General features: G+C 39.7%; 1 protein-coding gene across 1 annotated transcript; it reads left to right on the top strand.

The window, feature by feature from the left end:
- The first annotated feature begins 12,088 nt into the window (after positions 1 to 12,088).
- Positions 12,089 to 14,202, top strand: hsd17b1 (hydroxysteroid (17-beta) dehydrogenase 1). The gene is made up of 6 exons (XM_026325190.1): positions 12,089 to 12,185; positions 12,302 to 12,463; positions 12,543 to 12,722; positions 12,859 to 12,952; positions 13,051 to 13,234; positions 14,047 to 14,202. Exons 1-6 carry the CDS (start codon positions 12,089 to 12,091, stop codon positions 14,200 to 14,202), a joined length of 873 nt encoding a protein of 290 aa, XP_026180975.1.
- Positions 14,203 to 15,167: the final 965 nt, after the last annotated feature.

Here is a 15,167-nt window from a genome sequence, read left to right on the forward strand (position 1 = left end):
TAAAAGGTATTAGATCATCTCAACAAAATATAGAATAGATGCAGCATGTTGTTGAGCTCTGTCTGCCTGACGGCACACTGAAGAACTCTTTTAAACAGCTTAACAATGAATAGGGTAGATTGGCCAAAATAGCTACATGCAGATTTAGCTATTACACCACGCTGAACAAGGCTGTTTGGGGTGTGGGCATTGACCGACTTACCATGGACAGACACACAGACAGCTCAACTTAGAAACTGAAAGGGCTTTCTCAGCTGTTACTTCTGTCTCCAGTCTCCCCTCAGTCCAACCCCCCACCCCACACCCCCACCCCCACCCATCCCTCACAGCCACATCATTGTCTCATCAGCCTAACAACAGCCACATAAAGCCTTTCATAGCTCAATTCACATGCTTTATGCCAAAACAGCATTTGCAAGACATTATTCAGATCATACCAGATGGGATTAAACACAACTGTGGGAATATAGTAAATAACACCCTCTTGGACCAGTTGAAAAATACAGGCCAACATGGTCCTGCACCCGTCGCTATCCATCAAAAGCTTATCTGTGTACGCTGGTTGCCAAAACAAATTACTGTTGTCTCAGTTGGGGCTTGATGACATGAATAAATAAAGTTGCAATTGCAGTTGGACGGTAATAAACATAATTTCCCAGCAAACCTGAGATAAAAATGGTAGAGGGAACTTGGCTTTTCATCCCTTTTAAAGATTATTTGATAAGCTGAAACGCGTCAGAATGCTAAAAATAGCTCAAATGTGAAGAAAAGTCATAATAGAAGAAGAAGAAGAGGAAATGCAGAAGCAGATAAGCCAAGCTGGAATGTATGACTCAGGTGAAACACACAAAAAACAAATGACATTAAGTGGCAACAGAACTGAAAAAAAATCAAGCAACAAATAGAAAATGAAAAGATGAATGAAAACAACAGAAAATTCACAACAAGCATTCAGGATGAATGTCTTTGAGGAACTCAGCAGTCATTTAGTAGTATTTGCTATTTGCTGTAGCAGGGATTTGCCAAGGGAATTTCCTGCTTATTTTTTTTTTTCAACTAGGGAACTGTTCCCTCACACTGTTATTGAAGATGACAGATAGCCTATAAATGCTGTGTTTCTGGGAAAATGCTGATAGATTAAAAGTACAACCTACACCCTCTGTCAGTTTGCATGAAACAAGTCTAATTGGTGCTACACAGAGCTGAATTTACACCACACTGGTTAACACACCCCAGTGACTCAAGCAACAGCAGGTAGATGCAGCCATATGTCACAGTAGGCATGGCCGGGGCCAAAGGTCGGCGTGCTGCGAATGATTACCTGCTGGAGCATGCCGCCTGTGTTTGTCTGTCATGGCAACAGCACAACAAGCTGTTGCATTAAAACATACACACACAAACTGATATACACACACATACACACACACACACTTTCCATCAGCACCACACCAACCATTATCCGTCCCTGCCCATGATCTCAAAAAAAAAAATGAATGTGAAACAATATAAAGAGCTGAATAAATATTTCCGAACAATTTACACAGCTTGAGTTTCATGACTTTAAAATTGCAGAGAATGATGGATCTTTTTCACAGAGAATAAGTGAGTGTGGGTAGAGGAGTTTGCTTTAAACCATCGCCAAGCCCATCTTTAAAGAGGATAGCCTTACCTTTATATCCAGTCCAAGACATGGTCATTGGGGACAGGATTGTGGTTTTGGTGTATGGGAAGGTCTCAACTTCACATGAGATAAAAAAAAGGGCAAAAATCATTACAGATCTAAAGAAATAACAACAGCAAAGATACTGTTAGGTGAAAACCACAGATTTACATGCAACTTCCCAGCACTCCATTGTGTTTTAACTAATGCTTATTTTACCAGTTTACACAGCACCAGTGCCAGAGTGTGCGTTTGCTTATGGGTATCTGTGTGATTTGTGTTTGTGATGTTTTGTGTTTGACCATACATAGCCAGCAGGCAGCTTGATCTGGCACTGTGCAGCTTTTTGTGATTTGCATGGTGAACATGGTGAGGGGAGGTTTAGGTCAAAGGTCAGACAAAGCGGATAAGCATCTTCTTTGCTGCAGATGTCACACTTCATGGCCACTCTTTCTTTCACTTTGTGAACAGGTGCACTGTGTAATGTGAAAAATCTATTTCTTTTGTTTGTTTTACTTAAATACTATATCAGTATTTGAATACTATTATCCATAGGATACAATTGATGACACTCTCATATCAGTCCACTGTCAGTCAGAAGCCTCTGTCTGAAGGTAAAATGCCTCCTCTACACCAGCGTGCATTACATGTTATTATGTTTTTATTTTTCTCATGAGGCAACCTTTTAATTTTTATGCTTCTCTTTTTTGATGTTGATAATGATCTGGACTTTTAATACAAAAATAAATTTCATGGCACTCTGACAATAAGATTATAATATTTCTTTTGTATATGCAGAGAATGTATATACAATGCATGGTGCCACTGGAGGAAATGTCAAGGGGTCACCTCAACAATTGAGAATCACCCCTTGGGAATCGAGGAAATCCAGCAATAAATTTATGTCATCTCCTGATTTGGACCAGAGTGTTTGTCAGAGTAAAACCGTGATCAGACAGTGTTGGTTAACACAGAAGGCAAAAGGATCAAAAAATCAACAATACTACCTGATCTCTCATGTAAAAATCTGAACCTGAGCCACAGCTCAGAAATGTCTTCTCCATTTCTCCAAAGCCTCAGAGGTGAAATAATGAGGAGGAGGTTTTGGACCATGAACCTCTTTTTCCACAGAAATCATTCATCCCATGATGCTGTACTGGCTGTGGCCCAGTAACCTGCTACTGTTTTCCTGTGTTTTGTTCTCACAAACAAATACTTCTTCAGCCCCACTAAATCCAGAAGGCAACTTGTGTCCCCAGTGAACTTAAACCAGAATCCGGCTGTTCATTCACTCCCATAATATGATATTTTGTTCCCACTTTCTTTAGTTTTTCATCCCTGCAATAGCTCCTAATGAGGCACTTAGACTAAAGTGTGTCTACTGTTATATGTATATGTGTGTGTTTCCACCAGCTTAGCACTAGCGGGACCCCCACAGCTATGACTTATAGCTCATGTCGACAGCAAGTTATTCATGTGTCCCTGCAGACCTCTGTGTTAAAACTGCCTTCTTTATTTCCTCCCTCTGCTTTTCAGCCGATCACATCACAAATCATGGAAGTTACCCACAGCCTCCAATGAATCAAACAATCCCTAACATGCTTTTCTTTGACAATCTAATTTTCCAGCTAGAGGAATTTGTTTTGGCTGCTTTTTAACAGAAGTGAGCATTTCACCCTCTTAAGTGCACATGTAATGTTGAGCTGATGGGTAGTGGCAACTGAAAATGTAAATGTAAAATAAATAGCCCTTTAAATAATATGTAAAGTATTGGAAAGTGTTCAGCTTCCAGTGGTCTGTAGCTCTTTCCTTAGACTGAATGGGCACATAAAACACTCTGACAGGGCTTCAGACTGAATTAGCCACCATCCAGCCAAATGTCTGTGGCCACACCAAAGGCGTGGCCCTGCTTTGATGACACACCCACCCCTGACTGGTCCTCCTCTAATTCCAAATCCTAAAACTCCACAAATAAAGACAGGGGTTAGCGCCATCTGTTCGGTTTTAACATAATCTTCCTAATTAATTCCAATGATTTGTCTGTGGATCTTAATATGATTTGTGGGTTTGGAGCTATGATCTTTCCATATGTTGTGTCTGCAGAAGGTGAAATTGGTATTGGAGTTTAATCTCTTGGATAAAAACCCTACACATCTTTATCTTCATTCATAGCTTAGTATTTATTATAGACAGGGCCTCTTGTGTTAATAGATAATGAATAACTCTTTTGTCTCTCTTCCTTGTCTATTGAGTGAAGTGTCTGTTGGAGAGGAGAGCATCGGCGCTGTGGGATGGGGTTGTTTGGTTCTTGTGCTACCATTCGCCTCTCTGGCCATAACTCTGAACTCAGCAAGCATGTTTCTCACACCCCTCACTCCAGCTGGGGGACAGGAAACGACTCTGTGTGCGACTGCAGCTGTGGAACTGTTGTGTCTCGTGAGCGTTGCGATGGCAATGTGTAGGGACAGCAAGAATGCAGCACCCAGATGCTGGATCTTGAAGAATCCCACTGCTGACGCAGGGCCGGTCCAGAAGAATCTGTTGCTATATCCCTGTTAAATCAGAGGCAAGACTATAGAGCCTTTGATTTACTAAAAAACAACCTCAAGACCTTCACATGAACAAGCAGTGGCATGAGCAGAAGCCTTAGAGACATATCACGATACCACTTTAAACAGAGTTGTCTAAATAAAGTTGATAGTTGTTTAAAGACTTTAAATATGATCATTTTTATTAAGTTGCATAAAGATGATTTTACAATCACAGGAAACAAAATATTTTGCTGTACAAATGAAAAATGCAAAATCAAGCCAGGTATCTCTCTCATAAGTCTCCAGCACCTTTGATGTCATTTGACCTTTGTCTGGAGTGTAATGTTAATGAGGGGAACAGGATATGTCCACTGCAGTATGTAATCCCAAGCACTGATCAAAGATCCCACGGACAGATCAGTCATATGATCTGGCTGAGTCTACTGTGGGATTCAGACAACCAAGACACTCATGAATTAAATCAATTCAAAGTTCACATGGCAGAGGCTCACAAGTGTGTTTGCTCATTGTTTTTATGTTCTTAAACTCCAACAAAAATGAATGCGCACATGTATTTAAGTGGAAATTTATCTCTTGCCATCTTTACATGATGATTCTCAGGGAAAACCAGCTAGTGTTCATCGATTGAAGCAGATTACACCCAGACAAATTTTTCATTCTTTCATAACACACTTTGATTTTGTTGACATGCAGGTTACAGACCTGAAAACGTATTTTAATATTTTAGCCAGATGCTAATTATCCATCATGCCTTTAGCTCCAAGTTTAGGTAATTTGTTAAGAAAGGGTCAGATCTTTCTCACTTTGTAATAAGCTGTTCAATATAGGACTGGATTTAGTAACTTGTTGCTATTCAGATTTCTATTTTACATAAAAATCATAAACTCTTAATAAGTCAGTATATAATAAACAGTTTATAAAAGGAAACATTCCTCCTTAAAACCTCCCAGGTGGTTTCATAAAGTATTTTCCCAATAATTCACAATAAAAGCAAAGAATAGATATCATCATAACTTTGTTTTCTCCTCTCATTAATCATCTCACAACCTCTCAGATGTTTTTTGACCCTTTGCAGCAGGCAAAGTTACTAATCTATGAAGCATTATTTGTGAACACTAATGACTAGTGCAGTACATTTTGTGATTTTTTTTTATACATACAAAAACACTTCCAACGTCTGACAACAGCATTAACTGGCAGAACAATTTCAGTTTATCGTAAGTGTAAGGGTGTGAAGGTTATGAGACATACTTTCATACTTTCAGACATGCTAATCCTGTCACGATCCAAATAAGCCTTAAACAAGGGAGGAAAGTAAAGGCACGCTCATAACAGCTTGATCAACAGAAAGTTGAAATGAAGCTGGATGGCTATCGAGAGTCAAACAGGCCCGTCAACTCTGTGTAATGCCCATATTAGGCTGTGATGATGTTAGGCTCTAATGGCATTCCCAACATGCCAATCATGAAGATTGCCAAGCATGTCCCTTCCAGAATTAGAAGAAAACAAAACATATATGTGTTATATAACCAGCAGCTGACAATTATGAATTTAGCTTTCTTTCCTGTCTTTACTCTAAAGACGTTAGCTTTCTAGAATTACAGGGCAAAAAGTCGTTATGTAATAACTGTGATAAACTGTCAACAAAAATGTTCACCCCAAATACAGCCTTGTGATTTGCTCATGTCGGGGGACCTCTACAGTTCCCAGAGGATCATGAGGCACAGCACATTTCCCAGAGCTTTCGTTTAGCCTTTGCTTTCTCATCTCATAACTGCAAGACAGATCCAATTTGCCATCTACCAGAGGGATGCCTGAGAAATTCCCCAACTTGTCACTGTGACCTCTTTATCTCTGTTGAACAGTATTTTATCCTTTAACTCTTCCCCTAATCACTTTAAAAGACAGCAGAACTAAAGCACGGATGGACTAAGAGAAACTCCCATCCACATTAGCAATAAAATGAAGGGCTACTGACATGACACACTAAGGAGTGATATGTGATAAGCACGTAGCACCATTTACAATAAACACAAGTGCACTTTGGGGACTTGGCTGCTGGTCATTTTTACCGAAGGAAATGATGTCGGGAGGTGATAAGACCCAGATGGTTCTTGGGAATGTTTAGTACATGCATCCTTAGCTCAGCCTTGGGGACTGTTTAGAAAAGTACATTTATATCATCCACTATTTATTTAGAATAAAACTTCCCTTTAACAGTAAATACCCCTCTCTGGTACAAAGGGAGCCAATTATTAGAATTGAATTGGCATATTATTCTTTTTTGATTTGCTCTTTTTATTTGTATTTCATTTCTCTTAAAAGCTTGATCTTATAGGGAAACCACATGGTGCCTTCAAAGACCCAAGTGTCCATTATAATGGTAATAATAATAATAAGAAGAAGAAGATGAGGAAGAACAATAATAACAATAAAGTATTAGTATTATTATTGTTGTTGTTGTTGTTGTTGTTGTTGTTACTATTCTCTATAAAATGAATGTGGTATTTCACCTGATTAAAATGACTGTGGTGTTATTAGACTTTGCTGGAGTGGTCATCAGATATAGATATAGATATAGATATAGATATAGATATAGATATAGATATAGATATAGATGTAGATATAGATATAGATATAGATGTAGATATAGATATAGATATATGATATTTTATTATCATTTAGCCATTAGCCGTGTTCTAAACTAAAATGGACAAGGACCACAACAGAAAGTGGAACAGATACTCTAAACTGTTATGTAAGACGTGTTATGTTAGCTTTCATTGCAGGACAAGCCTATTTCTTTTTCATTGCAGTTTTGTTTTTCAAATGTGGCAGGAGAAAAAAACTGTTGAGGAATCAACCAATGAGAACACCATGGTGTTGGAAAAAACAATGACAAACCAGAACAGGCATGAAAGATATGAGGACAGGTGACATTTCTCTCTATTCAGGTGTGTGAGAGAAGTATTTGTTGAAGTACAAATAAGGATTAGCGCTCAACTGTGGGAGTGTGGGACATACTGGGCCTGTGCCAATAGCAGGTAACAAAAGGTTCAGAGGAAAAATGATCCTCCAAGCACGTCAATAGTGCACAGGAGTGAAAAAATACTCAGTGAGATATGCAACTTTGCATGCCACAGGTGTAAAACTTGGTGTCATTGTGTCCTTAGCTCCTGGGAACTGCAAGTCTAGGCGGTGATTTTGCAACCATGGTATGGGCTGGCAATAGCAGTGATTTATGAAGCCAGTAAAATGGGTGAGGTGTCCTGGACCAGCAAAAAGCAAGAGAAATGGCAGCAATGCAGTCTCTAAGACAACATCAGGCCAAGATTTCATTATTCAGGGCTAAGGAGTGAATGTCTTCAATGCTGAGCACACTAATCTCCTTCTGTGCAAATGCAAATGAAAAGATTTGCAGTTTTTAAATGTAGTGTATAGTTTTGAAAGAAGGGAAGGTCTGTGAAGGAAGTATTGTCGCTTACTGCCATGCATGCAAGCACAATGCATTATGTTATGTCTACACACCTTGTTATACTGTGTCAAGACTCAGCGGTAAACAAAGGGTATCCAGGTAACCAAGGGTGTGGAGTGCACCACTGATTTCATCTGTGTCTGTGGCAAGGCAAGAATGCACATGGAGAAGCACAATTTAGAAGTGATTCAGACGAAAAGAGTGACCCTGTGGGGCACTGAGATAAAGAACAAAGAGGAAGTATAAACTGTGAGGGCAAAAAGAAGCTATTTGGCAAGTGAACTGTGCTGAGTGAGAGTGAGCGCTAAACCATGCCTGCATTTACGGCCAAGAACTCTTTTTATAAAGTACGATATTGGATAAATACCAGCATGACTGAGTCACTTGCTATGCCCCGACACACCACCCATCTCACCACATCACATGTGAGGCAGTGATGCATGGAACGCCTGGCATTCTCCGCCTGCTGCACCTGGAGCTACAATAGAGAATAAAGAGGGAATCTGTATAAATACTGGAATGTTTGCTATCAGTCCATCTCAAAATATCCTTTTAATGTTTAGGGTCCTTGTCCTGGTCCCACTCAGCCACTGACCCCTTAAAGATGCATAGTGCCACCATAATTGTCTGCTGTCTACAACTGTATATTCCCAGTTGAACCAGAATTTCGACCTAGCAAACCTCCCCTGATGAGATTTCTAGTGTATGTTATCTAACAAACTGGATCTCTCAGTGGAACATATCGTTGATATGTAACTCTGATACGTTTGCACCTGTTGACAGAACAAAAGTGCCCCTGATGGTGCAGCTGTATAAGGTATGCATACCTTACATCAAAACTGTCCTGCTTTGACCTCCAACTCAAGCCATGACTCAGAAACCATTGCTCTGAACTAAATACAGGTCAGGTCTAGTCCCGAGACAGACTTGAGTCCCTGAAGGCCCAGAAAAGAGCATGAACAGGATGTCTCCAATTTAACAGAGAGAAAGAATGCCTTGAGTGGTCGATTCAAAACGAAGGGGACATTTCCCATGACACAATCGCTGCCATTTCCTGGAGCACTGAGGTTTTGTATACAAACAGATCCTGTGGAATGCCAAACCGGGAGGTCAAGCAGTGGCCCTGAAGGTTACAGATGACGTAAAGCCTGATGTCCAGTAGGATGCTATAAACCGTGCATGATATATCAAAAACTCTGGGAAAGTATACATGTATGAATTATGATGCCCTAAACCCCCTTCTTCTGACAGGACTTGCTCTGGAATGAAAGTTTTGCCAGGTCCCTCCCTTTAGTTCACCACCAGCTTATAATGTTTTAGTATTTGAAAAAAATGATGACTATATATTCTCTCTGTTATCGTCTTGCAACAGTTGATAGACTTGCACCTTTCCCTTTCATAAAAATATAACATGCATGCACAAATACGATTCCAAAATTATTAGGTGGATATAATTCATGAGGTTTTAGCTAAAAATGCTAAAAATCTGTTTTGTAGATGAGAAAGTGAAAATGTGCTGACTCTGCTGCTGTAGGCTGCATGGATGCTCATAACCATTCATACTTTCCACATACCCTCTCCTGTTTCAGCCATGATGATTTTACCAGAAAGGAGCAAGCCCCATTGCTTCTATATTACCTTGCGAAAAATGCATTGTGGATTTCTCATGCTCTGTCTTTGCCCTTTATTGAGGTAAACCTGCCATATGCTCCATGGTAGTCAAAACAGAACAATCTGTTTAAACCACATCTCTCATCAGCTGGTGGTTTATAAGCAGGTATATAAAGTTATAGCTCCAAAATTTGAGTTTTTAAAATACTCCAGTACCAGTTGGCTGAATGGGTTTCATATAACAGAAGATGTTTTCTATTTTAAACACGTATCCTTGCAACATCTAACTTACAATGAGAGTGTGATGTCCAATTGCAATACACATAAGTACAAAACTTTGGGGCACATCACAGCAGAGAGCTACATACATGCATACAATCTAACAGTGAAATAGAAGAAACTCTGGGGAGACACCAGAAGTAACAAAAATGTAGGTAAAAGTGCTGAGACACCTGCTAAATTGCTAGAGACGACATGTGAAGAAAAGGATATGCATTCATTGTTTCTGCTGTAATGTATCCACTGCACAGTGATGATAAAATGTGTGGAGGTTATCAAATTACTGAGAATTGTAAAAGATGCGTAATTTGGTTGAACTGAAATGCCCCCATTAAAATGAACAGCATCTACTTTGTTGCCAGGTATAGCGTGACATTTCAGCTTTACCACATCCACCACACCACATCTCGGCTGTTTCACTTCTGCTCATCAGTCTCACAAGGGACATCCTGTCGAGTACATCTGCAGCAACTCAGTGTTATTACAAATCTTGTATTGAGGCTTCACTGTGCACTTGTTAGATGTGTTTGTCCTGAATAATGTGACTGATTTAGCCAGATCCTCCATAGGGCAAGCACAAAAATGAAGTGACACCAGGGAGCTGTTACACTTTTCCTCCTAAAGCAGCAGAAGATACCTGTCTCACTCTTTGCAGCGCAGTTGCAGTGCAGACTCCATGACTGTTCCATCTCATGCATTTCTCCTTGAGCACATGGTCAGTTTGTTGCCTCCACGAGTTACAACTAACTGCCACAAAGATACACGGCTGCTGCACTTGGGATGCCTCGCTCTTTGCAGCTGTAAGGTCTTCAGGCTTGGGTTGTCTCTCACTGCTGTAGGCCAATCTTGTCCAGGAGGGGTTTTAAAGGCTTTTCCAGACCACTGTGCACCTCCACTTGACAATCTCTTGGCAATTACCAGGCTACAGGGAGACTGTAGGCCACATGTAGGAAGCTGAACAACTGTATTGCACCACATACTCTATATGTCAGCAGACTAATGGATAAAGGCTGCTTCACTGTACAGTATGAGAGGAAAGGAGTTGGAAAGATCAGTATACCCTGTAATGAGGTTGGATATAACTTTAACAACAGACATTAACAATACAGCATGTATAGGCGCTAGTGTGTTAAAACACTTTAAGCCTAAAGAGGATATGCAAGTATGGAAAGTAACAACTGAAGGTTTACACTAGAGAACACCAACAAAAGTATTATTGTTGTTAAAAACCTTTAACAATGCGTAGAAGTTGTGGATATTTAAAAATGGTTCACAAGGTCTGTTGTTATCTCTCCCACAAAGTCTGAAACATCAGCCCAGCCGATGCCATCTCATGGAAAGGAACAAAACAAAATAGCAGGAAATTCCTACTTGGTTTGCTCCCACCAAAATAAGGAATTCTTTCCAATCAGGCTGCTGAAATGTTGTATTAAAATGCAAGTTCTTTTGACTGACCAGAGCTGTAGTGCACAGTGATGGTAACCAGTTAAATGCAGAAACAAGGTGCCAACAAGGCAAAAAAAGAGAAAGAAAAGAGTGGAAATTTTTATTTTTATGGCACTTAAAGTGCCTTTAAAATTTGTTTTAAAAATGTGAGGCTTGTTTACTAATTTACATACATTTCAATAGGTAGACATCTGTAACAAAACAGGAATGAGGAAGGAAGTTGTGGCCAAAAGAAGAGAAGACTGTACCTGAGCTTATGTCACCACCTGGTGGAATGTCACGTTTACATGATTGTGTCCTTAAATTTGAAATTTAAAAAATTAAAACAGCAGCAGTTTGTCAGATAATAATCCCAACTCAAATTTCCACAGAGTGACATTTTCAGAGCTTTCATCATCTGATGAAGATGGTGAGATAAGATTAAAGGCTGAAAATATGTACACCTGGATGGTCAGCCATGTAAGGGCATCAACTGGGTCAAGCCACCTGTTTTGGACATGTTTAAAATAACAATTTCCCTCAACATAAGCAAGTGCAAGTCTTTCTGAATTAGAAACCTCAGCTTTCCCTCCTGGGAACAAAACTCAGCCTCACTGTCAATTAGTCAGTTGAGTACTAACTGTGTCTGATGTTGTCAGATTCATCATGTTGTACAGGATTTGATGTTTTGCTGCCATCTGGTGCTCGTGAATGATGCAATTCAAGCAATGAACAGGTTGAGCACAGAGTATACAAGATTCTTCTGAATATTGTTATTGTTCTCAAAAACTGAACACATTTGAAATAAAACTGTAAAAAAAATAAGCCCCTACAAATGTTTCCCACATGTCTAAATGTTAAAAAAAGTCCAACTATAAGGACAAGGACATGAGAACGAACGGGAAGACACCAGCTGGCTGATAACGGAAAGATGTTTTGGATTAACTGACCTTGCTATTGACAAAGGACATGAAAACACTACAGAGAGAAGTTTTCTCATGCCACTGCATCATCATCCGCCTCATTTCATCCTAACTTTGCTCCAACTACTTTCGACTGAAGCATAACACTGGTGAGTCAGACTCCATGGACAAGAAGGTGGTCCTGATCACAGGCTGCTCCTCAGGGATCGGTCTCAGCCTGGCTGTGCGGCTGGCCTCTGACTCAGATAAAGCATACAAAGGTAATCAGAGCTGCTGATGACCAATCATTGTTTTTTATATCTTAATTGTAGCTATGGACTGTAGCTGTGCACTGTATGTGATACTTAACAAATAACCTGTGCTGCTTTGTTTTTAGTCTATGCCACAATGAGAAACCTGGCCAAGAAAGAGCGTCTTGTAGAGTGTGTGAAAGACTTGCATAAGGACACTTTGGACGTACTCCAAATGGACGTGACGGACCAGCAGTCCATCCTGAATGTGAGGGACAGGGTTGTGGAGAAACGAGTGGACATTCTGGGTATGCTCTTGTGCCTGTGTGTTCTTCTCGGGATTGTATTTTGTGTGTGTTAATGGTTTTATCCTGATTGATCTCACAGTGTGTAATGCTGGTGTGGGTTTGATGGGGCCTCTGGAGGTGCAGTCCTCGGAATCACTGAGGCACATTTTGGAGGTCAATGTCGTAGGTACCATCCGGACCATCCAGGCTTTCCTGCCAGAGATGAAGGCTCAAAGACAAGGGCACATACTGGTTACTGGCAGCATCGGAGGTCTTCATGGTAAGACATGCAAATCACAGAGGAGTCACTGAGTGTTTTGTCTTTTCAATGATTTGATAAAAGCATGCAAGCAGATCATGTTGAGTCTTGCATGTGTGGTATTTACAAAATAAGTCGACATGGTGCTCTCTCACAGGCCTCCCTTTTAATGAAGTGTACTGTGCCAGTAAGTTTGCAATAGAGGGTGCATGTGAGAGTTTGGCTATCCTCCTGCAACACTTCAATATTCAGTGAGTTTTAAAGTTGGCAGCATCTTATTCCCTGTGGTTTTGGTGATGGTACAAATTAATAATAGGAGAAACTACTGACTTAGCGCTTCATCCTACAGTATGAGTCTCATCGAGTGTGGTCCAGTCAACACTGACTTCCTGGTCAACCTGCAGAAGGCAGAGCTTGGGGATACGTCTCTCCAGCAGGTTGATACCGAAACACTGAGTCTTTATGAAAAATACCTGCAGCACTGTGGCTCTGTTTTCCAAAATGCAGCACAGGATACCGAGGACATTGTAAAGGTATGTTTGTTATTCCCATCATAACCTAATTTTTCAAATAAAATATAAGTAATCTGGATGTTTCAAAGACTTCTATTAATGTATTTTCTCTGAATATATATACATAATCCCATATCAGTAGTATTTTACATTCTGTACTTTCTCCCCCTCTGACCCTCCACTATTAAACTTTTTTGGGTGTGTGGGAAAGGAAAGTGTTTTTTTTTTTTTTAGTTCCTGTGATTTCTGCATCCCCGCCTTTCTTCTGTCTACACACCTGCAACTCATAGTTGTGTGGTGCTTGTGTTTGTGTTTGATTTTAGCACCTTAATGATACCCAGCCGAAATGTGTTGTTGTCAGCTATTCAGTAGTTTTTGTCGTTATCATTTAAGATCCAGAAATATATAGGGGCACATCTGTAGATAAGCAGTGTGATGTGTTTGGGGGTTTTTTTTGGTTTGTTTTTGTGTTAGAGAAATTAAAATGTTTACCCTCCTGTGACCTGATTCTTCTGACTTTAGTATAACTGAGACACTTCTGAATGGGGCCTATTGTGCATTGTAGAAATATAATTGTTGCTCTCAGTGAGCACAGTTTGCTCTAACCTTGACTATTTGATAAGGGCCCAGATGTCTTTCTGGGAGAAATCCCCTCCCTTTTGTATTTCCATGAAAACTGATGTGTTAGGCTGCAAGCAGCCAGTGATCCTCATGCTGTACCAAGGTGCTGTGTGACTGTTACTCCTTGCAAGTAAAACTTCTATATAATCTTACCGAAGTTCGTCCTCTGAGTCTATTTCTTAAAAAAATTTACCTAACATTTTGTCTCCAAGGTATTTCTAGAGGCCATCCAGTCACCCAGCCCTGCATTAAGATACTTCACCAGTGGTGTCGTGCCTCCTCTTACCCAACTGAAGGTCACAGAGCCAGATGGCTCTCGGTTCATCCACACTATGAGCAAACTCATTTTCTCATCTGATGATCAATAACTTCCACTCTTCACATGACTTGTTTCTAACTAAGCTGCTAATTCACATTCAGACTTGCTCTTCTTTATATGGAGAGGTTAATATTTAGCTATTTCAGTTCTGATTTCTGGAATAAAGGTGATGTACACTCACTTCATGTTGTTGCACAACTCAAAAAAAAAAAAGGCTGAAAGCTCAAAGTTCACATTCATGTCTAGTTTTTGTATGTCACATTGAAGAAGTCCTTATCACAAAAAATGCACAAACTAACCAATATCCTTGTGTTTGTAAAGAAATAATAATTAATAAGGATTATGCTTTATTTATTGAGTGACGCAACAGCTTTCCAGATGTTTGATCATTGTCCTTACTATTACTATTACTTACTTATTTGCATATTTTCACATGTAGTGGTATGACCTGAAAAAAATATATATCAATCTTCCAGAAACCAGAAGGTTTTCCCTGACTTTTCTGTTGTTTATTTAAATTTCCCATTCTGGGATAAATTAATGAAAAGTTTAAAATTAACTATAAAAACTTAAATCATTTCTTGTATACACTTGTTGTAGATTGTTCTCTGTAGTTTAGCTTCTCTGTCTCAATGGAAAATGTTATTGTAATCACTGCGACTATTAAACAGCAGAGTCAAATTATTTCACTTGTATTTATGATAATGTCAAATGCTATGATGATCAGGAAATACAGTATGTGGGTTAGTCTGAAAAGGCCCTTTCACCTATAATATATGCCCTCCTTTATTTTGTATACACATAGTTCAAGTGTAGGCATAGGTTTATTGACAGGTTGGATGAAGACCTGTCACTGATTAATAGGCTAAAAAGCCAGTGAATCAGTGGTGTTCACAAACCAGTGACATCAATAGGCTGAAGTCATGATGTTTGGTGAACTGAATGTCCTGTGACGACTAATCGCCATAAGCAAATACAATAGAAATACAGTGATTGAAGATGTCAGAAATAGAG

The sequence above is a fragment of the Mastacembelus armatus genome, chromosome 8, assembly GCF_900324485.2.
Source record: "Mastacembelus armatus chromosome 8, fMasArm1.2, whole genome shotgun sequence".
Taxonomy (NCBI): Eukaryota; Metazoa; Chordata; class Actinopteri; order Synbranchiformes; family Mastacembelidae; genus Mastacembelus; species Mastacembelus armatus.